Consider the following 27,152-nt stretch of genomic DNA (forward strand, 5'->3'; position numbering starts at 1 on the left):
CCCCAACCCCTTGCCTCACTGCTCACATCCCTGTAATAGACCTAGATCCAAGACCTGCTCCACACATCCTCCCATCACCACCTACCCCAGTCTGGTTACAGGGATCACCTATCCCATCAAAAGCAGGGCTACCTGTCAAACCAGTCACATGATCTAAAAGCTAAGTTACAACCTGTGCCATCTGGATCCTTCCCACAAAAACCAGCTTTTCTGAACTGCACAAGTGGGAACTCTCCCTGCAATATATCCAGCATTTCGTAACCCTCCTGAACTTAACCTTAATTAGTCATTGTCCTTATCCATCTAGCCCCTTCCCTGTTCCCACTGCAGCCCTCTATTCCACCAATGCACACACTCTTTTTTCTTCTCTCTTTTTCCACTATCCTCACCCCTCCTCAATCTAACCTCCCGACTGCACCTAGCTGCCCTGCCCTCTCTGCACCTCATTCCTGCATGCTCCCACAGGCAGCACTTTACTGTCCCCATCCCTACCCTGCCATCCCTCTCACTTCCCGCCACAGCCTCCCACCTACCTCCACTACCCGGTTGCCTATCCCATCAGGCGCTGCTGCTCGCATCTGGCTTCAGCTGCCTGAGACTGTGGTTTGGTGTGTGTGTGTGTGTGTGTGTGTGTGTGTGTGTGTGTGTGTAGTCAATTATAGACAAGGGCCTCGTTGGCCGAAAAGCTCACTTTCCAACAGTCTTTTTGTTGTGCCTATCCACAACTCAGCACCTCTGCCTTATGCCGAGTGGCAACTATTCTTTTTAATACCATTAAATTACAGTCACAGTTGCTGCAATTTTAGAGGTTGTTTGAACAACAGACAACACTTCATTGCTCTTCCAACTTTTCTAAATTACTTGTGATAAATACATATATATACCAACATTAGCAGCTTCAGTGTCACTTATGCCATCTCTTCTGGTAATTTCTCTAAGACCTTTCTGTCTGCCTCTGTTGTAAATTGTTAACATGTACTCTGAGCTTTTTTATTTCATTCCTATATACACTGCTTGTTACTAGGTGCAGTAAGATAAAGGTGTTGGTATTTCTAATTGAGATATATTTTTTGCCCTGGGGGTTTCATGTCACCTACACTGAAGCACCAAAGAAACTGGTATTGCCATGGGTATTCAAATACAGAGATAAGTAAATACGCAGAATACGGCGCTACAGCCACTGTGCGAACCATTCAATGAACCACTCATGTTCCCTTGATGACTGCATGACACAAAGCTTTACGTCTTGCCTGGGCCCGTCAACACTGACATTAGACTGATAATGATTGGAAACGTGTCTGTTTGAAGGAGCCTCGTTTCAAACTGTGTCGAGCGGATGGACATGTAAGGGTACGGAGACAACCTCATGAATCCATGGATCCTGCATGTCAGCAAGAGACTGGTCAAGCTGGTGGAGGCTCTGTAATGGCATGGGGCATGTGCAGTTTGAGTGATACGGAACCCCTGATATGTCTAGATACAACTCTGATAGGTGACACATACATAACCATCCTGTCTGATCACCTGCATCCATTTGAGTCCACTGTGCATTCCGACAGACTTGTGCAATTCGAGCAGGACAATGCTGCACCCTACACGTCCAGAATTGCTACAGAGTGGCTCCAGGAACAGTCTTATGAGTTTAAACATTTCTGTTGGCCACTAAACTCCCTGTGCATGAACACTATTGAGCATATCTGGGATGCCTTGCAACATGCTGTTCAGAAGAGACCTCCACACCCTCATTCTGTTACGGATTTATGGACAGCTCTGCAAGATTCATGGTGTCAATTCCCTCCAGCACTACTTCAGAAATCAGTTGAGTCCATGCCATGTTGTGTTGCGGCACTTCTGCGTGCTTGTGGTGGCCCTACGTGATATAAGGCAGTTGTACCAGTTTCTTTGGCTATTCAGCATAGCTTCCAATTAAAGAGGGCATCTGAAAATCACATTCTCAGAGGGATCCTAGACCACCATAGTCACACAATGCTGATGGTTTCTTCCCTATTCCATGTAAGTATTAAATGTGCAGACTATGTCCGATCATAATATGAACCATATCCAAGCTGAAGATGTGATTCATTTATAGTTATGGAGCGGCAGGCTACTATAAATTTCTGTAGTGGAAACAAGTTGTTTGTAGTAAAACAAATGGAGCTAACAGCAAGGCTTTGCTAAGTATGCTTGAAACTAAATATTGAACTTCAGAGACCGACTTGCAAATCCAAACTGCAACTGAGTGCATACAAGTGAATAATTCCAAGCTCCAACTGAAACACACGGCTCATTAGCCACACAGAATGATACAGGTCCTGCATCTAGTGTGGTGCAAAACTGGGCCCCACTCTCCAGCATCGTGCTGGCCCTTATATACCCTTGGGCACAACTTTCCGAAACTACAGCCAGCTAGCGCAATCTCTTGTACTCAATAAACAAACTCTGAATACACAGAAAAACAAAGTACAAAATGATAACTAATGCTGCATTTTTATATTTTAAAGACAGATTGCTACTTACTGTAAAGAAGACACATCAAGTTGTAAACAGGCATAATTAAAGAGAGACTTACTTAAAGCTTTGGGCAACAGCCTTCATCAGTAAAAAAGAGACTCACACCACACAATTCACACACACAAGCAAGCACACCTCATGCATTCTGGCCCAAGATGTTGGAGTCGGTGGTTGTGAGTGCTGTGAAATGTGCTTGTTTGCTTGCTTGGTGTGTGATTGTGTGTGTGTGTGTGTGTGTGTGTGTGTGTGTGTGTGTGTGCGGGTGCGCGCGCACGCTAAAGATGAAGGCTGTGGCTGAAAGCTTTATGAAAGTGTCTTAATTGTGCCTGACTGCAACTTGACATGTCTTCTCTACAGCAAGTAGCAATCTGTCTTGCCCTACATCATAGTTAATTTTCAAATACACAACAAAATATAGCACTCATTGTTTGGAAATATTTTTCTTGGGCAAGCTATGAGTACTATAAAAAAAAAGTATCATTTTGGATTGCAAAACTGATTTCTCATGGAACATCGGACTTTCCCAAGATGGAAGGCATATCTATTGAGATCTAAAACAGAGCCTCGGCTCCTGAATATGTGTAGTTTTCAGTAGTTGCAGGGACAACAGTCTGGATGTTTGAGTGATCTGGCCTTGTAAAATTTGTCAACATATCCTAGCTGTAATGGTACCACAAGCAGATGAAAGCACAGGGAAACGAATGCTGTGCTCCCTCCCCCCTCCCCCCCCCCCCACCCCCAAGGGCATGGAACTCTATTGTACAATTTCATCTTATGGCATCTTTTGAGAAAAAAAAAATTAAGGAGTAAAAATAAGATCCCAATCAGATCTCTGGGCCTGCACTACTCAAACAGATGTTGAAATCAGAGAAAAAAGGCATTCTACAGGTCAGATCATGGCTTGTTAGATCTCTTAACCAAGTATATGGGTTAGAGAATTTAAAAATGGAAATGGATATGTTGAAGTTAGATGTATTGGGATGGTAGAAAAAACAAGATTTATGGTCAGTTGAGTACATGGTTACAAATACAAAATCAAATCAGAGTGATGCAGGAGTATGTCTAATAACAAAAAAGAAAATAGAAATGCAGGTAAGATACTATGAATGGTGTACTGAACACATTATCATAGCCAAAATACACATAAAGCCAACACTCACGGCAATAATACAAGTTTATGTGCCAACAATCTCCATAGGCAACAAAGAGAGTGAAAGAATGAATGGTGAGATAAAAGAAATAATTCAGATAGTTAAGGGAGAAAAAAATTTAATGGTGATGGGAGATTGTAATTCGATAGTAGGTCAAGGAAGAGAAGGAAAAATAGTAGGCAAACAGACTGGGAGAAAGGAATGAAAGGGGAAGTCATCTGGCAGAATTTTGTGTGTACCAAAATTTAAACACAGCTAAGAAACTGTTTGAGAATCATGTAAGAAGATTGTAGATGTGGAAGAGAACTGAAAACACAGGAAGGTTTCTGACTGATTATATAAGACATTTCCAGGGGTAGATGTGGATAGTGACCATAATTCACTGGTTATGAATTGCAGATCAAAACTGAACAAACTGCAAAAAGGTAGGAAATTAAGGAGATAGGACCTGCATAAATTAAAGATAACAGAGTTTCTTGAGAGTTTCAAAGGGACTCTCGCACAACACTTGACTAAAACAGGGGAAAGGAACACAATAAAAATTGAATGGGTAACTTCGGGAGATGAAAGAGCAAAGGTGACAGACAACCAAACAGTGAAAAAGGCAAAGTTTAGTAGGTATCTTGGATAGTACAGGAGATATTCAATTTATTTAACAAAAAAAGAAAATACAAAAAATGCAGAAAATGAAGTAAGCAAAAGAGAATACAGACATCTAAAGAATGAGACTGACAAAAAATACAAAACTGCTGAGCAGAAATGGTTAGAGGGTAAATGTAAGTATGTATATATAAGTAAGGGAAAGATAGATACCACCTACAGGGAAACTATGGCCTCCGTAGAACAGACAAGCAAATGTAGGAATATCAAGAGCTCAAATGGCAAGCCTATACTCAACAATGAAAGTAAAGATAAAAAACAAAGAATTTACAGAAAGGCTATGCAAGGAAGATGAGTGTGAAGGCAACATTACAAAAATAGAAGAAGAAGCTGGTGAAGATGAGACAGGAGATACAATACAGTGGGTCTAATCTGGCAGAATGCTGAGAGAACTACATTGCAACAAGGCCCCTGGAGTGGATGACATTCCCTCATAATTACTGATATCCTTGGAAGAGTCAGCCATGATAAAACTGTTGCACCAAGTGTGCAAGATATATGAGACAGGTGGAATACCCTGAGACTTCAAAAAGAATGTAATAAGGTGCGAATATTACTACGTTACGAGCTTAATAACTTAATGGTTGCAAAACACTGACCCAAATTATTTATAGAAGACTGAAAAACTGTTAGAAACCAACATTGGGGAAGATCAGTTTGGATTCTGGAGAAACTAATAAACACACAAGACTATTTTGGCCCTATCTTTTACCTTAGAAGATATGTTAAAATAAAGGTAAACTTACATTAATAACATTTGTAGATTTTGGCAATTATGACTGGACTATACTCTTTGAAATGTTGAAGGTAGCAGGGATAAAATACAGATATAGAAAGATTAATTACAACTTGCACAGAAAACAGACTGTGGCTATAAGACACCAAGGGCATGAAAGAGGAACAGTGGTGAAGTAGAGAGTGTGACAGGTTATATCTTATCCCCAATGTTACTCAATCTGTACAGTGAGCAAGCAATACAGTAAACAGAGGAGATTTTGGAAAAGATATTAAAGTTTAGTGATAAGAAACAATGTAATTCTGTCAGAGACAACTGAAGACTTGGAATAGCAGTTGAATGGAATGGTTATTGTCTTGAAATGAGATGATCATATTAACATCAACAAAAGTAAAATAAGGGTAATAGGTTGTAATCACATTACATCAAGAAATGCTGTAGGAATTAGGTTATGAAATGAGACACTAAAAGTAGTAGTACATGAGTTCATTATTTAGGCAGAAAAAACAACTGACAGTGGCCAAAGCAGAAAGGATATAAAATACATTGGTAACTGCAAGAAAAGAACTTCATAAAAGATGAATTTGTTACTACTTTAAATTTAGGTGTTAAGAAGTATTTGCTGACAGAATTTGTCTTGACTAGCCTTGTATAAGTAAAATATGGATGACGAGCAAGGTCAAATAATTAATGAGCAGGTACTAAACTGAATAGGAGCAGAAAAATGAAATTTATGGCACAACTTGACTAAAGGAATGGGTGAATTGAGAGGAAGCATCCTGATGCATCGATGAATAGTTAATTTGGTAATAGAGGGAAATGAGGGAGGTGGACAATTGTAGAGGGAGACCAAGGCTTGAATACAGTAAGCAGGTACAAATGGATGTAGGTTGCAGCAAGCGGTTATCCAGAGATAAAGAGATTCCCACAGGACAGACTAGCATAGAGAACTGCATCAAACCAGTCTTAGGACTGAAGACAACATACCATTTTGTGAGAAACTGAAAACAGTCACAAGCCTCAATAAATGCCCAGCAAGGTTAAAATAAAGGCCTGATGAAATGAGAAGAGTTGCTCAACAGCTACCAACACATCAAAATTTTAAAATGACACATAGTCACAACAGTCACTAATGTACACAAAAAGCACTTATCAGTCTCAGAGATGTTGACAATGAAAAACTCAACGTAAGGTTTTGCATGTGTATTTTTAACAATAAAATAAAGCACACTTTCATAGATGCAATTATATCTTGCAAAGTGACAAGCATTTAAAAAAATCTAAGTTGAAGTTACATTGGGTATGATTCAAAGTACCAGTATCACTTAAGAGGAGCCTCTGGAGGACATAATTTATAGCTGTGTGTGTTGAACAACACTGAATGTATATTTAAGTGTTAGGAAGTCTTTTCTGAAGATATCTGTCTGGAGTGTAGCCATGTATGGAAGCAAAACATGGGCAATAAACAGTGCAGACAAAGACAAAACAGAAGCTTTCAAAATGTGGTGCCACACAAGAATGTTGATTATATGGGTTGATCATGTAACTAATGAGGAGGTACTGAACAGAATTGTGGAGATGATAAATTTGTGGAACAACTTGACCAAAAGAAGGGACTGGTTGATAGGACACATTCTGAGACATCAAGGGAGCCACAGTTTAGTACTAGAAGAAAGTGTGGGAAGGTAAAAAAATTGTAAAAGGAGAATACAGCAAGCAGACGGAGAAAGATGTAAGTTGCAGAGATGTAAATCACAGAGATCTGCATCAAACCAGTTTTTGGATTGAAGATCACAGCAGCAGCAACAAAGTAAAACAAAAATGAGAAAAGGCAACAACTCACCTGCAGGTGATTTGTTGCCTGTTGTTCACTCAAATGTAACAGCATAGAAAATTTCTCTAGCTCTGTTTCAATTACACACACACACACACACACACACACACACACACACACACACACACACACACACAGAGAGAGAGAGAGAGAGAGAGAGAGAGAACTGCAGAGTATGCAGCAGGAACATTCTGATTATGATTAAGGGGCATAAAGGAACTGATCAGGCTCAATGAACCCAGTGGAGAGGAGGTAAGTTGGGAAGTGTGGCAGTTGGTAAGAAAGCCAGAAAAAATAGAACACAATCTAATATTTCTAACAAAGACCAAGGACAGGCATAAACTCCTGTTAGAGTTAAGTGGAGAAGAGCCTTACATAGGAATAGGGGAAAGAAATGTGCAGTACAATTCAACCACGATCAGAAAAAACTAGCAGCACGCAAATGTTAGAAAGAGGTAAGTGCTCCTTCTAGGCTGTGACTGTGGGTGAGGCACAGGTCCTTGGTTACAGGAAAATTTAGGGGCAACTTACCAGAACATTAGCATATTCAAATCAAACACATGGCTAAGTCAAGTGAAAGAGGACTTTAGGACTTTACATAAACAGTTTACAAAAGAGGATCATGTAATCATAGTGGGTAAGAGGGGTATAGTTATGACATAGGTGGTGACCAGGGCAAGATAGCCACTCAGACTCGTGCCACCAATGTATAAACTGTTGAGCTGTTCCAACATAATGATTGGTCACACCAATTTGCTCTAATACCGGTCAGGTCTATCAATAGATGGGGTTTCATTGTGCATGGCCTACATCTGTACAGGACTGGGAAGGGAAGATTGGCACAGTTGATTCATGAAAGTACCGGGGGCAGATCTTGGGCCATGCATGGTCAATTACCTGTTGTCATGGGTAAGACAAATAGGTCTTTTATAGGATAAATCTTTGACAACAGGTTCCCTTGACTCACTCAGCTATTTTTTTAAAAACCTGCAGTAACCATTCACTAGAGATAGACTCTCACACATCAAAAGCCACACTCTCACTACATGTCATAAACAAAATGAAACAATTGGAAGAAGTAACAATAGGCATTTCGCAGACCTAACAATCCATAAATATACAATCAGCAAAAAATAAAAATATAGTAATCTGAAGCTGAGCTCCCATCCTTGAACTGCTCCAGAAGCCAAAATGAAAATTTTTTCAAGAGAACTAGAAAATCAAAGTTGTGATGAAGTGCATAGAGAACCCACAAATAAAGGAATACTAATATAGAGATAAGCCTCTAGGCTTTCCAAAACAAGACTTACACACAAAATTCTTAAATACATAGAAGGACTTAAAACTATACGCTGGATACAAGAGGTCAAAAAGAACCTGCAAAACAGTCAGATAAATTATATATTTTAGTCAGGAAGGTGTTTAAACACAAAGTTGACAGATGGTAAGTTAAGTCAGAGAACGAAGCTTCGAGGAAAGTAGGAACAAAATGGACAGAGGAAAGGAAGAGAGCCCATGCAGAAAAAAATGACAGCAATGTGGCAAAAAAGGAAAAAGAATCAAAAAGCTTTGCATGATCCAACAGGGTCTAATCACACATAAAAATAATAATACAGAGATGAGGCAGAGTGGATAAAGTAACAAGAATGATACACACCAGGGAGTTAATTTTATGAATGAGCATTTTTTAAGTATTGTAGACAAACCACAGCAAAAAATCCCTACATTATCCACTAACAAGTACAATGACATTACCAATCAGACCATAAAGTTAATAACACTGAACAAAACCTGTTTAAGACAGCAACCTTAGATTAATTAATACTCTGCAGGCTGAAACAATGTACAGGGTGGTTATAACTAAAATTTCACACCTGAGGCTGTGTAGATGGAAAACTATTTACCATATGGGTGCATAACTTTACAGCAATGATGTTCAGACTGTGCACTGCAGGATTTGCATTATTAGTATGTTAAGTCAGGTTTACACATGCAACTAGAGTGACATCACCAGTGGCACCACAGCTGCATGTGTGAACACACAGTTTTTAGTGGTGGCACTCATGGGATGCAACTTTTGTCATGTAACAAAGAGCTCAACTTAGTTGTACTTTGTGACACCATTAGGCTGCTGCAACCATTAAACAGCACCATTCAACTGCTCCCTGGTGGCTGTATATTGGGGGGGGGGGGGGGGGGGGGGGGGGGAGCAAGCATTCTGTTCTAGTTGTCATAGAATAATTGCTGTTGTACTCCATTTGATTTCGGAGTGCTTTCATATTCTCTCTGTAAGAAAACTTGAAAGCGGTCTGCAGGTACACTTTTGCAGCTTCTGGAACTACACAACAATCCAACTACTGTTAAATTTTCTCAGCAACTCTCTCTCTCTCTCTCTCTCTCTCTCTCTCTCTCTCTCTCTCTCTCTCTCTACCCCCCCCCCCCCCCCTCCATGTCCTTCATATTTTAGAATCCAAGTACTACATAAATTGTTGATTGTATGCAGGAAATTGTCCCCTAGTGTGACGTGGCTGTTGTGAAACTAAAAATTAGAGGCACTGTATTTGAAATGCCCGTATTAATGAACAAAATAAAATTCTGAAAGTTTATTTAAATGCCATCTGTTGGTTGATTTACCATAACAGACAGCATTTCGTCTTCTAGTGTTACTTCTTTTACATATGTGTTTGCTCCTCCTATTTCACACCTGCGTGGAGTCTATTTTTAGACAGGATATATGGTTTTTCTTTCCCATGTATTCAACTCTTTTACAGCTCTAATGCCATAATCTGCACTATAACATTAATATCAGCCCTTATGATTTCAGTTGATGTCATATTGAATACTGTAAGTACGCAGAATTTGTTCCGTCCTCTGTGAACAGTAGCTCACAATGCCACTACTGAATGCTACAAGCTGTGACATCTCTTTAGCTGCAAGTGTCCTCTTTCCACACGGTACTTTTAAGTAGGCCTACATGATTCATAAGTCCAAATTAAATGGCAATTTAATTTAGGAGAGGCTGACAGCCAACTGCATCACAAATTTTCAGAGAAGTTACTACTACCATGGCTGAGAATGCTGGACGCAATGTGCGATCTTTAAGCAGTGCATGAGCTCACACGGTACCTGAACACTCCATGGTCAACCGTTCGAACAGTACAGTGAACAACTGTGAAATGGTGTCTGCACAAACTTCCAGGCTATCATGGATGCAGATGGTTGTCACAATGAGTAATGTCTGTAACTTGGGACGTAAATGTGGTACGTAAATAACAAATGTTGCCCTCTCACATGGACACTAAAATGTGTTTCTTTCAACAATTTATTCATTATTTCTCTTTTGCATGTCCTTACAAAAGTTTCCATAAAGTTTCATCATCCTACTTTCACTTGTTTTTCATTGGGGCCCTCTCAAGTCAAGTAGCAAAAGTTTTATCATAAACATTCTGTATACAGAGCACACATGCACGCCTGCCCCCCGCCCCCCCCCCCCCCACACACACACACACGCACCATTAAGAAATGTAATAAATGAGCCGTTCACTGCAGGGAACTACCCGAGCAATGAAAACATACAAGAATTCTGCCTCTGTTAAAAAAACGATAATGCACAAAACATAGAAAACTACATGGCCATTTTTTTCTGTCATAAAATCAATTAGAAAAGAAATTAATTAATTAGATGAGTAAATACCCTTCAATGTGAATCACAGGTCGAGTTGCTAAGTGGCAGAATTACAGCATCAGCTATGGTAAAATTTACAAAAGCAGTAGGTCTACTTAATAATCTTTACAAAGGTAAAGTGTGCCATAGGCATATTGTTAGATCTTTCTAAAACTTATGGTAGAGCTGACTGTCAGATTCTACTAAATAAGCGAGAATTCTAAGTCCGTCTTACATGGTGTAAGGTTCTATTTAAGTTTGCAAGTGGGTGTGCTTGACTGTTGCCTAGCAAGCGGAGATCGCTATTTCACAAGTCAAACTTATCACACAATATAATATTCGGCGCACCAGGTAACACGCTTGCTAGACTGTGTGAACAGCTGTCCAAGCAAGTCGGATGTTCTAAGATCTTTCTCAGATGATTTTAAAGATACTATTCAGTGAAAGAATTTGATTATCTCTCACCTCATACCCCCATTCGTCAGCTTCGTGATGTACAATCATTTCATTAATTGTCATTGTTGTGAGATACTTCAAAATTAAGTAAATGCGCAACATTTGCACAGTTTGCAAACAAAAATAGAAGGCACTATGAGATTGTGTTTGGTGCATGTTAGGTCATACTCATACATTGCTGTGTATGAAATTTAGCTAACATACTGAATTATTCTTTTAACTTGGGAGGAGATCTAAAGCTATCTCCAATCTCAAGAAAACAGATTGTTTGTAGCACACTTATTTCCACTCATATGCACTGATGATAAAGCCAGGGAAAAAAAGAAACAGTTTGAGATATCAATACAAGATTCTGGTAAATGATAACACGTGAAAAGGAGAGCATTTTGCAATATGGTTAATATGTGAAACTACCTTATCTACCATAAGATGCAAGTAATTACAGACTTTTTCAATGGAATAATGTAATTTTTAAGGAACGTTAATAGTTGATGAAACAAGAATTGTTTTAGGTATTGCAACATCATAAACAAAGAAATTACGAATATACTTTTGTGTTGAGAATAGTCTTTTTCTTGAACTACCGAACTGTTCTGCCCTCACCTGCTAGCTTAGTACTATATTGTTTCAGGATTCTGCTGCCATTTAAACTGCATTAGTGTGTTAGTGGGATGAATCTTTGTAAACACTACTGTATTTTGGCAAAAGAAGCAAATTTTAATGTGGCAACGAGAGAAGTAAGTAAGGTATCACTCAAAAATTGACAGTGATGGTACTTCTCAGAGGAAAAAGAAAAAGGAGTAAGAACCCTAGTGAAAATAAACTGTGGCTTCTGTTGTAATGTTGATGAAGTCCCATTCACCAGTGTATTTTTAATAATGAATGGCTGGGACTGAAACTTGACAATTTTTTTGAGAAATACAAAAATAACTCAATTCGCAGATCTTGTAAATTGTCTGCCAGGGTGAGACCACATTATCAATATCTTTGATGAACTGAAAGATATCTGAGATGAAAAAGTATTGTCCTTCACTCTGTATAGAGTTGGGAATTAAAAGATGATACACTGTGTGCTGTGAATTGTTTCCACATTTCTAAGATCATTGAGATACTGACATTAAATCCTTTGGCAAGTTTCAATCCCAGCCAATAATTATTAGCAATAAGCTGGGGTACAGTAGACGGCTGAAATTGCAATAGCAATGGCAGTTTGTTGTCCCCAGGCTTCTTATTCATTTTTCTTCGGGGAAGTGTCATCACTGACGACAAGTTTTTATTAAACCTATATTCTCTTGGTGGTATGTAAAAGTTGCTTCCTTTGCCAAAAAACAGCAGAGTTAACAAAAATTTATCTTACTAACATTCTTCAAGCAAATGCTGGACTGGTCACAGGTGACTGACTACCTATACCATGTCTGTCAAACTAGGCTTTCAAGTCTATAAAACCCGCACATGTGAATTATGTTTAAATTTGTTTGCTCTTAAACCGTAATACTCCAATATTTTTGTAACCAAGATTCACAGATGAAGAAAACTACTATAAACCATCCCCCTCCCCCACCCACCCACTTATGCATGCATATGTGCACGATTACACACACACACACACACACACACCCTTGGTGCAGATTGAGCATCCTTTAAGCTTTCAAAGCTATATTGTTTAATTTCTGGATCTTGCATATTGACGAGTGAGAATACCTACCAAAAGTAGGAAAAATGGATTACTGATAAATACATAAATTAATACAATTTGAAGTTGTAAATCAAAAAATGTGTAATTGTAGTGTCTTTTAATAGTATAAGATTTTCCTGTGGTTTAGGGAAAGTAACTATGGTTATAAGAAGTGTTTTTTACATTATTTTGCAGTGTAGAATATAAACATAATAAAACCTCAGAAAGTGCCCTCAAGATTATAAAATCTAGAAGATCATAGTGGAATGTTATGTTGCTTTCGAAGGTTTTAACCCTACAATGCATTGTCACTCAGTTTCCATTGGTATTTTAAAGCAGCAATAGTTTTTAAGGCTCTATCCTCACAGCAGTGAGATACATTGCTGTATCACCACTTTCAATGGCTGCTTTCATTATTGGCAATTTTCACAGTGTCAGTCTTTTGTGTGGTGTAATCTTTGATGTTGACACTGTACAATCTTAGTGTTGAGTACTGAGTTTTTGAATAATCAGTCATCATTGTTGTAGCTGAAGGTAAGCACTAAAACAGTATGATTTGGTATCTTAATTTGTATATTTTATATAAAAACAACACTGAACATTGTCTGAAGTCATCAACATTTTATCATGGCAAAAGGGAACTACAATCAGTTAAGGAAATGTCACCAATTGACAAGGAGCTCCTTCAATGTGGGTCTGGGCTTGGTTTTATTGAAAACGCCCAAATTTGTTCAGACCAGAATGCTTTGTGGACGACAAAATTTCAATTCCTGCAAAATTTCTGCAACCCATTTGGTAAAAAAAAACATATAACCAAGAAGGATTGAACACCAGTAAACACTGCAATGTCTAATAGGTTGAAGTTACTGACTAATGAAGTTTTTAAACCTGGTCAGAAAATTTGTGCCAAATGTAGACATGAAATGCCCAAAAAGAATCATCCTGCTAGGATAAGCAAGAATCACCATCCACTGAAGATATGGATGTTGTTGATGCTTGCTTTACTGCTAACACTTCATTATCATCACTTGGAGAATCACTACTAAAGCTTCAACGGATCAGCGAAAGGGATTCAATGGCATACATAAAGTGCAAAGGTCTGCAAGTCAAAGGCAGCATTACTAAGGTAATTGACACAGCTGCTGGTGTGAGCCAAGTAGTTATTGCTCAGATACAAATGGAAGAATGCCATAAATGTAAAAGTATGGACATCTTAATTGAACAACTTAAGATTAAACTTCAGACTTCAAGCGATAGCAGTAAAGTTCAAATTTTGACCTTGGCCCCAAATAGCTGCACTACTGAAAAAATGGCTAACAAAGTTGCTGTTTAACTAAAATGGTAAAGAAGGCTAGGAAACTAAAGATAGAAGATGGGATTTTGGCAACATCTGCACACCGAAAAGAGGAAAAAGTTCACTGATGAAATAAAACAAAATGTCCTCACTTTCTTTGAAGATGATGAGTTTTCTTGTTTATGCCCAGGCAAAAAGGATTGTGTTGCAGTAAGAATTAATGAGGAAAGATTCACAAGGAGAAATGCCTGCTCCTTTGAAACTTAAAGAAATGGTCTTTGCTTATTGTAAGCAATATGGAAATGAACTAAGCTTCTTAAAATTTTGTGAGCTCAGGCCAAAATGGTGTAGTACCGCTGGTGCTTTTGGGTCACATTCAGTATGTGTATGTGCAATTCATCAAAATGTCAAATTAATGTTGGCTTCAGCAACATCCATTCAAGATGACTACAAGGATTTGATGAAAAAAACTGTATGCAATTTGGAATCAAAAAATTGTATGCTACAACACTGTGAGGAACGTCCAGGAAAAATGTGACTAGAGGCTTTTCTTGAAGACTCTTTTAAAGACTATGACCCTGAAGAAACAATGGAACATGAGCAATGGGTCCGTCCTTGCATATGCACATTGGGGACTTGCCAGAGAACTGTTGAAGATTCCATGGAGGCAATGATTTTGTAAATTACCGGTTAAAAAAGCCATCACTTTGTGTCAGAACACCGAAGTTTATATCTTAAGCAGCTAAAAAGAAATCTGGCAGAAAATGAATTAATTATATTGATAGAGTTTGCTGAGAATTATTCATTTGTTGTTCAGGATACTGTGCAAGGATTCCAGTGGGAGAATAGTCAGGCCACATTTCATCCATCTGATGTCTATTTCGATGGCAAAGAATGTTAAAGAGTATTGGCATCCGTATGGTCAGTGACTGTTCTGTCATACTATCACTGCTGTCCATGCCTTTCAAATAAGGTTAACAGCATATATAAAGACAAAGACTGAAAACATTATGAATATTTATTACTTTAGTGATGATTCAGCTGCTCAATATAAGAATTTCAAAAATTTCATCAATTTATGTCTGCACGAAGAGTATTTTGGCATCACTGCCAAATGGGATTTTTTTGGAACAAGTCACAGTAAATTGCCTCATGATGGCATTGGCAGAACAGCGAAAGGACTTGCAGCCTGTGCTAGTCTGCAGAGGGCTTTAGGTAACCAAATATTGACTCCCTATGATTTATTCAAATTCTGTGATGATAGTATTCCAGGCATAAAGCTTTTCTGTGCACCAAAAGAAGAAATTGAAAAAAATCCACCCAGATGAAGAAACAAGGTTTACCATGGGGCATACAGTATCTGGAACAAGAGAAAATCAATTAATTGTAATCAGCTCAGACTAAGCAGAGTTTCCAATGACGATACAGCATTCACAGTTAACTCCTTCGAAGCAGATGAAGAAATTCCAGCAGTCTCAATTCCAGGTTTACAACCAGGACAGTATGTTACTTGTATGTACGGCAATTTTTCGTGGGTTGGAAGCTTCTGAAGTTTCACATGAACAATAAGACGTCCTCCTCAGCTTTATGCACCCACACGCCCATGCTCGTTCCTTCTACTGGCCGACTGCTAAAGATACCTGCTGGATTCCTGAACAATAGATTTTCATGACTGTAGAAACCCCATCAACATCGTCACCAGGAGACAATACAGTTATCCACAATCTATCAGTGACGAAATTGGAAATGACTCTTTAATATTTTTGTTCTGGAAATTTTCTGTGTTTTGTACTATAACTGTTTTATGTCATGTGTTACAGCAATGTCTGAAACTGACTTATACACTCAAATAAAAATAATTAATTATGGGACTTAATGAGCAAAATATTTGACTTTTCTATCTTCTCGAAGCGCTAAAGTAATAACTTTTGAAATGTATTCTTACTTGTCAAACTGAAAGATCCAGAAATTAAACAATATAGCTTTGAAAGCTTAAAGAATGCTCTATCCAGCTGTGACAAGGAAAAAAAAGGATTGAAGAATAGACGGTTGCGATATTGCCCCCAAAAAATACCCTAAAATTTGCAAGTAGAACATTTTGGCCAACTTTGCAAATGCATATCTTTTCATCTGGGCATCCAATGCTACTTAAATTTGTTTCATATATAGACATCATGTGTAGGAATAGCCATCTTAAGTTTTGGCACGATTGGCTCATATGAAAAGTAGCACTGGTCGGTCAAACCGTGGCTCTCAGAATAGCACGATGAATTTTTTAGCCGCTTTAGAGGCTTGGATCTATATTTAGGTAAGGCTAAATCCCTAATTTTTGCCACGGTGTGATTCAGCATAAAAAGTTGTCTGGGTGTATTAAAGCAAATGACCAAATGTTTGCTAGAACTTTTAAAAAAGCCTAGCAAACCTGGCACATTTGCACCTTTGTACAGGATGCGGAGGTGAGTGGCTTCTCTTTAAAATCCCCTAAGAATTCAACCACTGAAGATACTGAACTGAAATTTGGTATGTAGCCACCAAAGACCATACACAACCTCCACACCAAATTTCATTAGATTTGGAGATGGTCAAGTGGGGACCCCTGGTCCCCCTGACGTAGAATGACCCGATAGAAAACGGGAAGAAGAAAATGTTTTGTAAGAGGTTGGAGAAAGCAAGACTGCGGAGACTAGCTTAATTTAAGTCCTAACATGTAGAATGCAGGCAGTTAGCACCTCCGCAGTCTGAGAATGCAAACATTAGATGCTAGATTCTAGATTATACAAGTGATGAAATAATATTTAAATTCTTGGTGTTACACGCAACAGCATGCTACACCTAAACAACAGTATTCTGGACTGTACGTAGTTAGCATTTTCTAATGAGTAAACACAGAAAATTAAACCCAAATGACAGATCACTTGTATAAAAGGTATGATTTGTCAGTGATGGGGTTGGAGTAATGCAAATGCAATTTTTGAAAAGAAAAACTGCAAATACAGCTTCTGTTATTAAACATTAGCTTAAAAAAGTTCAATACTTTGTAAAATTCTACTTGCTTACTAAATATTTGAATAATTGGACCTAGTTATGCACCTTTATCACCGAGAGAAGTGGCACTGTGGTTAGCACACTGAACTCGAATTCGGAAGACCAACAGTTCAAATCTGTGTCCCACCATCCTGATTCAGGTTTCCCATGATTTCCCTACACTGCTTCAGGCAAATGCTGGTATGGTTCCTTTGAAAGGGCATGGTCGACTTCCTTCCACATCCTTCCCTAATCTGAGGAACCGATGCCCTCGCTGTTTGATCCCCTCCGCCTACTCAACCAACCAAACCTACATCTGTATTGCTTTCATTTCATGCATCTACGATAGTTGCAAATTTTACTATATGGACCGATTATTAAAAAAAAAAAAAAACTGTGTAGTTGAACAATTTCACGGACATATTCGTCTCACATTCCACATCAATATAAAATCACTCGCACTGAATGTATCACAATTGACGCAATTGTTACTTTATGATTCAGTACTAGTTTTCATACTGTTGTACTCCAGCTCAAAAAAAGGATTTCCAAAAGCTAGCCAATTTTCATTCTCTTTTGTGTGTGCCTGTTGGCGATTCAATGAGAGGTCTCCTTTATGTGTAAATATTTCTATTCTGCCAGAACTTTCCTTACTACATTGATACAAGAAACTAATGAAAGTTAAACACAACATCTGTAACTTTTCACACAGAAATTGTCTGGTTAATATGCACAAATGTAGTTTTACGAGTGAACTCCTAGGTTATGATATAGCCTCTGAAGAGTTGTCTCTATTGTCAACAGGAGAGGTACAAACTTCTCATTTCACGAATTCAGTAATCTGTACTAGGCAGTTTAAACATCTAACATAGAATAAAATAAATTTTATCAATCACTCATCAGCTCCCCGAGACTCAAAAATATCGCAGATACTTGGATCTTACTTCAATGATAAGTAAAATGTGTATCACGTGTTAAATATTGAAAAAGAACAAAAAAGTAAATTTTTTCGCAACAGTGTATCAGTGGAATTTTTGCTTTTATGCCAATAGTGTGTACGTCCTCCGCTAATTCTCTGTGGTCTACTGTCATAATTTAACTGTGTGATCTAACTGAACAGAATTATACCCACTGAACTAAACCAAATGCTTGCATAACTGGCTAACTGGGAAAGCTATAACTAGATTATAATAAAAAACTGATGGACAATTGTTTATAGGACAGCTGTCATATCAACAAGCAACCACAGGGAATGAATTTGATCGAATCATCTGTTTCGTTCAACACTGTCATCTTGTTCTGCAACTTATGCTGGTTATAGTCAACAACAGAGTACAACTGCAGCTAAAAATGCAGCTGACAATTCAATTTTGTTTCTTTTTTCCCTTTGCAGCATGTCTACTTCATACAATGTCTAAAGCTAGGGGTCAAATTGTGGTGATATGAAATGGCAATGTGAACACAGTGTTGCACATCAACAGGGAGACCATGAACATTTCCGGAATGGCTGAAGCTGTTGCTGATGCAGGCTTACTGCACACTGGTAACAGAGAACATTGCTTGCTTTCTCCCTTCACTGTTATTTTGACCCAAGTATACATAATGTTTTAGAAAGGATCAGCTGAAAGGTTTTGATCAGTGGAAAGGGAGGAAGAAAAGTGTTTGCAGTCCTGTTTCTGATGAAGTCATTAAAGAAAGGGTACAACCTGGATTTTAAAAGAGTAGATAGCAAATCTGCCATATCTTTTTTCTAAGGCACCATCACATTTGCTTTAAGCAATTTAGGTTAACTGCAGCAAACCTACACCTCAATGGACAGCTAGGGATTTAAACTATCAAGATCACTTGAGAATTAGCACAAGCGAAAAGGGGGCCTTGTGGGGGGGGGGGGGGCGAGGGAGTGGGAGGGGATGTTCACTATGACACTTGAACCAGATAAGCTACACAAAAGTAAGCCTCTAAACAAAATTCATATCAACATTTACTATAATATATATACAACTAAAACAAAAAAACCTCCTCCAAACTGCTTGAATAAAAATTAATGATAGGGAGTGTCAATCTATAACACAGACAAAAATAATTTTTACAATCACAATGTATCTTTCTTTCACACTAACAAAGTTACACATTAAAATAGTTCTACAATAATATCCCAGCAGCCAACAACCCATTGGGGCATTACATTATGCGGATCCTATATTAAACAGACATGTCAGGTATGCAGAACTAATTAAACACGTGTCACAAATTATTCTTACAAAAAGAAAGACGCTTGACCACAGATGGTTTCACAGGAAACTAAAAATAAGAGAACTCATATACAAAGTAACAGGTACAGAAAGAAGGAAGATTAGTGTTTAAAATCCCATTGATATCAAGATCATTACAGATGGAGCGTAAGTTCATAATATTTCAAGAGTGAGATAGGAAATTAGTTGTGACCTTTCAAAGCAAATGGGAAATTGGTTGTGACCTTTCAAAGCAACTCTTCCAATATTTGCCTGCAGCAATTTACGGAACAAACAGAATAGCTAAATCTCTGTGGTTGGACAGGGATTTGAACCACCTCCCAAATGTGAGGCCAGTGTGTTAACAACTGCACCACTTAGCTCAGTTCTGATATTGATAGCACACACCACAGTTCACCTCCAACCTAGAGCGAGTATTTTACCATGCACTCTGATTGCTTTTAAAGCTTCCAAACTCATTTCTAATGATGAAAAATTTTAATGCACATCCTCATTCAAAATGAGATGATTTTGAGAACTTTACAAGAAACCATCACTAATCTTATAGCCTAACCAGCCAATGGACATTTTGGAAAGTACTGTTAAGTTCCTTTAATTACTGTGCAGTTTCCATCATCATTCATCTCCCCCCCCCCCCCCCTCAAGTGCCAATGCTTCACACCTACTAACAACATCCAGAGTACCAAATAGCACATACAATCAAGATGAAATGAGAATTCAAACCCCCATAAGCTGAAGCTACAGAAACCGGACAATTCTGTCCCTTCACTTGTGAAGAAATCTTAACATTGCTTTAACATGCCTAGCCAGGAAAAGTTCCAGGGTTTGATAACACCTGCCCTAAATTCCTAATAAACAGTGGGGCAAATATACAAAACTATAGACAGCTCATTTCTTCACAGACATTGTACAAACCCACAATATACCACAAGAATTTAAACACTTTAAGGTAATTGCTAGATTAAAACCTGGAAACCAGCTGACAGCCAATAACCTAGCTATTGGATCTACAAGCTACTAAAACAATTTAACCGTAATAGAATCAGTAACATGTTACTTGCAATCCCTGTGAAACAAGCAGGCTTCCAGCCAAAATAAAGCTGCTTAGGTCAAGTTCTGTACCACACCATTTCTATCAAGCCAGGATTTCAAAGAAAACTTAAAACAGCAGCTGTGTTCATTCACTTATCAGTGGGCTTATGATACAGTGTGGAGAGAAATCATTATGTATAAGCTCCTTCACATAATTCCAAGCAAATTAATTGCCCACCCAGTTCAATAATAACCTAAACGACTGACAGTCCCAAGTGTTTAAATGATCCAACTCTAGCTCTCCAAGCAAATTCACCACAGGGATAAGTACAAGCTCCAATTCTCTTCAGCATGTAAACTGCAGATGTGCCACAAAACAGAATCAATAAAAGTTATGCCAAAGACTAGGTACTTGCAACAATGTCCACTTCAATTTAACAGTCAGAAGAAATCCTAAAGTAGGCCTAGATGTACTGGGATAGTGCTTTCACAAACAGAGGCTCCAACCGAATGCCACCGAAATTGAGTTTTCCTGCATCCATCTAAATAATAAATTCGCTGGATGATCACTCAACATACTGTTTGAAAACACCACACTTACTCTTAATAAAACATAAAAGAACTTGGAAGTAACACTTGACTATAGGCCTACTTCATCTTACAGAGAGCATCCAACACGACAAACCGAAAAATTGAAAAGATGAGACACCATCATTCCAAAGCTATGTGGTAGAACCTGGGATGCATCGGCATCCATACTATGTCGTTCAACTCTGGGTTTTGTCTTCTCAACAGCTGAATACTGGAGCCCCAGTTTGGCTAACAGTTCATCTAGATAATACCACAAGAACGATTACTTGGGCTATCAAATAAACACCTATGAAATGCTTACCAGTAAAGGCTACATTCCACCCCCTCAAATATAAACCATAAATGTTGTCATAAGAGTGTACAAAAAGATCATGGATGCTAAAAACCTACCAATCTATCAAGATGTCAATTATGCAAACCATTATTGACTCCACTCTAGACAACCACCAATAATAACAGCAAAGCTTGTAGTGGAAGACAAGTTCAACTTTACTAATTAACTGACTCAAGAATGGGCTGCATTTACAAAATAACAATATGGCTTGTCACCCAAAAACCACAGGGATTGACTTGCCATGCAGAACAGGGTCAATGCTAACCAGAATTAGAAGATAACAAGGTACATGCAGTGCCCCCCCCCCCCCCCCCAATCCACATTATGTGACTGCATAGAACCACAGGTGATCAGACTCATCACAGAAGAAAGCTCTGCAAGATCATATGACTGTAGACCATACGACATTCCGCCGGCTACTCTAGTCAATAGATACTGTAAATACTCTAGATGTTTGTTTATAATATTTTATATAAATAAATATTATGCTCTACATTTCTTTAATGTATCCAAAAGCCATACAACAAATAAATACATCACCCCTCTCCCTTTCCTCTCCAATTGCAGTAAAAAATTTTATCGCATGCACCATTTAACTTTCTGTATTCATATGTGAACAGGCAAACTGACAAAAATTTGGCTATCAATCAAGAAAATAAAATTATGTGTACTTTATTAACTTAAAGTATGTCTGAGTTAAGAGCTTATAGAAGATGAAATGTAGAGCTCTACAATATCTAGCATCTTGACTAACATATCAATAACAAAAAAGGACATGACACATTGTGTGTCCTCACAGCAACCACAACAAAGAAAAGTTTCAAGGGTGTTTTCATGGCACTATAAACTAATTCTCAGGTGAATAACAACAAAAAGAATAGGCCTATCATAATCGGGTCTCCTGGTAATAATAACAACCTGTTTCAAGTGTATCCTCATCGCCCCATAAAATTATTGTCAGGCGCATAATATATGCATTGCATTAAGACCAGAAAACAAACAAACAAACAAACACAAACACACACACACACACACACACACACACACTTGCAGATCACAAATAATAATGACACACACATCCCTAAAGACTGTGATACAATAAGAGTATGGTTATTACAAAGCAGCAATGAAATGATAATTATGTATTAAGCTCCATAAAACAATACCAGTGCTCTCCATAATCGCCAAGATAAGGTTCATAGGCCGCAATCAAATATTCCAGTCGTATTCATCTTACAGTCATTCTCTTTAATACGAATTACTTTCTCACTCCACGAAACAATTTCTTCTATCCAACAAAAAAGCATATCCCTGCAAAGTAAAGAACAAACTCTTAAATCATGTTGATTGACATGTTGACAAAGAATTAATTAATTATAAGAACTTCTTACTTTTGAGTCCGCTATGGTAGCAACAATCCTACTGCATTATCAAGCACAAAGGAAAATTTGCTATGTGATGTTAGGTATGTATGACTACACAACTTTCACTCGCACGTCCATCTATACTCTGACAAAATTATTTCAGACCTCAGAAACACGACTTGGGTAGTATGCAGTGTACTGCGAGTCACACTGCGAGAGTCAACAACAGGAAGAAACAATTTTAAACACGCTTTCCACGGTTCCCTTCTTACTTCACTGGCACATTACGTTCAGTATTTCGTTACAAACACACGCACTCTTTCAGTTTTCAGAGAAAATTTACTCGCCACTCATCATCAATTATGATCTGCAGATTACGTTTACTGCATTTACACCGCAATATTCGGCAGCATATTGTTATAATCCTATTTTCTAAAACACTTCCCCGCCTAAAAGGTTAGTAAAATGGCGTCACAAACAGCAACAACACATCTCCGACCGATGGTGGTGGCATCTTTTATCCAGACCAAACATCGCTTACTAGCAGGAAAACCGAGAGGAGAGAGGTGTTTGCAAACAATTCACTTGAGCTTGTTCGACAGTTTTTGGGTTCAGGATGAATTTTATACCCTATCTTTTGTGACAGACAAAATAAAACAGGGAATTGGGTTAAAAGTTTTAAGAAAATACCCCAATATATTTTTTATCAATGAGCTAATGGCCAAGTTCCATTGCTATACCGTGATGCTTTGCGACAGTGGAATAGCGATAAACATCATATTAAACAGGTCATAGTTCCAGTATAAATATTAGATGCCACTTGCTATCGACATCTTTGAACACACATGCTAATGACAGACTAAGGTTTATAAAAATATTCATTGCACTGCGCCAGTATACGTGTACATATTATATGTTAAAAGACTGCAAAATAGATATTCTTTATTGCACAAAGTGTGACACAATGTACAATAAACGTCACGGAGATGAATGTAGATACAGCACGGCCAAAAAGTCGCTCAAATAATACGATAAATATTTACACCAGTAAATTTCTCGATATAACGGTAGTTAGTCAAATAAATAGACCATAAATTATGGTTGTAGATTTTGCTCAGGGGTGCTATTGCAGAAGCAATCAATATTTATACATGATTATGGGAGGTTTAGTTTCTGTTCCCTTTTTAAACCCTTGTGTATATAACTATGTAATTGCTGCAACGATATAGTGGGCTGTACGAATAAAAAAGAGAATAACTCCGGAGAATATTCTCAGAGCAAAAGAACATTGTCTGAGAAAGTGAATAAATAATTCGATTGGACGAGAGAGTTCCTTCTCGATGGGTCGGATGAATAAAAAACAGAACATTTTCTCATAGCAAACGAACATTTTCTGAGAAAGTTCTCAGTTTCATATGAACAAAAAATTCGAAGCATATTCTCTCTTTCTTTCCTCCCTCTTCAGAAGGTTCTTCGTCTTTTCGTCGGCTACCGTTCCGGCAAAGAACACACGCGCAGTGTTACATTTCACCCGCTCACCCAGCCAAACTATTCAGCGTGAAAATAGGAATCTGGGATCAGTGTGTTCTTGAAGAGTTGCGCTAAGTTTCGACTTTACTTTGATGTACGGAAACACATTATTCATACTATTACCCACAGCTTATGAAAAAGCATTTTCTGACGATGTTACCGAATTATCAACATGCCGGGAACTTTTTGGCTACTGAAGTCATATGAACACATTACGGGAACAAAATCTTCAGAATACATCACATTTCCATCTACTCCACGTTGGAACTCTGTTAGAGTTTTCAAACACGAGATAATTTTGGTTAAACATGACATATAATGGTCTGCCCATGTAGTCCATCAGAGACCGCCCATGCAGTTTTGTTACTAGGAACAGGTAGCTAGGTTTGTAATAAATCATTTATTAATTTTTCTGATCCGTGAATTTATTTATAAAAATATATAAGATTTATACTGTGAAAAAACATTATGATGAACATCTGAAAATGTCAGTGACACAGTTGTCTGGTGTATACCTAAGTCTTTTCATATGTCAGTCTGAAAATTTTGATCCGCTGTATAGAATAAAATTGTTTTGATTTTCAGTTCATTTGAAAAGTTGCCTCCCCCCTCTTTCATGATTTACAGGATGATAGTTCATCAGTCATATAATGTTTTATTTGTTAAACCCAAATAAACTTCTACAATTTCTCTCTTTCGTATTTCTTTATGTTACATAGACTTTATTTTACCTTCCAAGCAATGTAAAATCTGCTGTTTTTTACTAAAAAGCTTGGTAAAACTTGACTTTAACAGAACTTAGTTGGATCGAAGTACGCTGCAGGGCCCATTTCACAAATTGGAGAAAGTTCTTTACTTGTGACAAGTTTCGCTACTTTTCTTTTTTTGAAATCTAAGAATGTCCTTTGTGTTGAGCAACTTCCCCATACCCCCGGAGAAGACTCTCAGAGCACAAGATCATTCTCTGAGCAAGTTCTCAGCTAAGTACGGAAAAAAGATTTGAAGCATGCACTCTGATAAGGAAGTCACTTCTCACTAGCTCCCTTCCTTCTTGAGGAGATCCTCGATTTGTATCGTCTGCTGTGTCTCGCACAGAAGAAGCACGTAATGTTACATTTCATTCAACTTGCTCAAATTGGGAAACTATTCAATGTACAAATAAGGAACTGGCATCAGTGTATTCTGGAAGAGTTGCACAAAGTTTCGATTTTGCATTTATGAGCAGCAACAAATTATTGAGACGATTATGGACAGTTTACAAATATGCATTTCCTTGCGGTGTTACCGAATTTTCAACAAGCAGAAAACGGTTTTGTTTTTGAAGTTAGATGAACACATTATGTGAACGAAATCTTAGGATAACATGATTTCTTATCTACTTCAAAATGGAGCTCTGTCAAGTTTTTCTAACACGAGATAATTTTGCTTAAATCCGATGCATAAAGTTCTGTTAGCACATGAAGCACATAAGCGGTCGCCATATGGTTCATTATGAGAAACGGGTCTCTAGATTTGTAATAAATCAGTTGTTAATGTTTCTGATTTGTTTACTTATTTCTAACATAACAATATATAAGATTTATGCCGTGAGAAATCAAGATGATGAACACCTGGAAAGGTCAGTGACACTGTTGGCTGGTTTATACCTAATAAGTAATCTCACACAACAGTCTGGAAACATTGGTCTGCTAAACAGCACAACATTTCTTTTCACTTTCGCTTCATTTGAAACGTAACACCCTATTCTTTCATCATTTTCAGAAAGGCAGTTTGCCAGGCAAATAACGGTTTTATTCTTAAAACTATATAAACTTCTACATTTTCTCTATTGAGTATTTCTTAAGGATAGGTATAACTTTTTCGTCTTAAAAGCTACATAAATTATGACATTTTAATTAAAACAACTTAGTAAAACGTAACCTCCACAGAACTTACTCAGCTCGAAGTATGCTGCAGAGCTCATTAAAAAAAAAAAGGATGATGCTGCCCTACTGCTAGAAGCTTCTCTAGTTTCATTCATATAACACTGGAGAATATTTTTTGCATTCAGCAACTTCTCACACACTTTTTGTACTGTTGGGAACATTATCGGGTGAAGTATATCCTCCAACCCGCTTTATTCATGCAAACCTGAGATTCGTCTCCGAAATTTCGAGTATAAAGTGTATTCCACAGTTTATTCATACGACACGTTCTCGGGTGAAGTACATTCTCTGACGCGTTTTATTCATGTGAATCTTAGATTGTTCTCCAAAATTTCGAATGTAAAGTATATCCTCCATTTTATTCATTCGACTCATTACCTATCCCTCTTCTTCAGTAAGTTCGCAGCATGTGTCGTTTGCTATTTCAGCACAGAACACACAGGTAATCTTACATTTCATTCAGCTCGCTCAAACAGTCAAACTATTCGATGCACAAATATGGAACTAGCATCAGTGTGTTCTGGAAGAGTTGCACTAAGTTTCAACTTTACATTTATGTGCCGAAACATGTTATTACAAGAATTATGCACAGTTCATGAAATCGCTTTGTTTCACGATGTTGCCAAATTTTCAACATGCCAGGAACTTTTCTGTTATTGAAGTAATGTGAATAAATTATGCGCACAAAATTTTGAGAATACATCATATTTCCATCTAATCCAAACTGGAACTCTGCCAGAGTTTTCTGACACAACATAATTTTGGCTAAACATCACATATTATGGTCTGCCCAAGCATCAAGTACTTAAGCTGTCGCCCATGCAGCTTTGTTACTGGAAACAGATCGCTAGGTTTGTAGTAGCCTGATTATTAATTTTTCTGATCTGCCTACTTACAGTATTTCTTACATAACAATGTACAAGATTTTTGCTGTGAGAAACCATGATGATGAACATCTGGAGATGTCAGTGACACAGTTGTCTGGTTTATACCAAAAGTTTATACCTAACAAGCATACTCATACACAAGACTGGAAACCTTGGTCTGCTAAATAGCACAAAAAGTTTTCATTTTCGCTTCAATTGAAAGTTAATCCCCTATTCTTTCATCACTTTCAGA

The 27,152-nt window shown here is 37.8% G+C and overlaps 1 protein-coding gene across 1 annotated transcript in view; it reads right to left on the reverse strand.

The window, feature by feature from the left end:
- The window catches only part of LOC124594755, a 94,551-nt gene extending 71,442 nt beyond the window's left edge, over positions 1-23,109 (reverse strand). The window contains exons 1-2 of the mRNA XM_047133143.1: positions 22,606-23,109; positions 22,381-22,525 (exon numbers count right to left, since the gene is read on the reverse strand). Coding sequence (XP_046989099.1) covers positions 22,381-22,414 — 34 coding nt within the window. The 5' untranslated portion in view covers positions 22,415-22,525; positions 22,606-23,109. The remainder of the gene's footprint in view (positions 1-22,380; positions 22,526-22,605) is intronic.
- Positions 23,110-27,152: the final 4,043 nt, after the last annotated feature.

This window comes from Schistocerca americana, chromosome 1 (genome assembly GCF_021461395.2).
Source record: "Schistocerca americana isolate TAMUIC-IGC-003095 chromosome 1, iqSchAmer2.1, whole genome shotgun sequence".
Taxonomy (NCBI): Eukaryota; Metazoa; Arthropoda; class Insecta; order Orthoptera; family Acrididae; genus Schistocerca; species Schistocerca americana.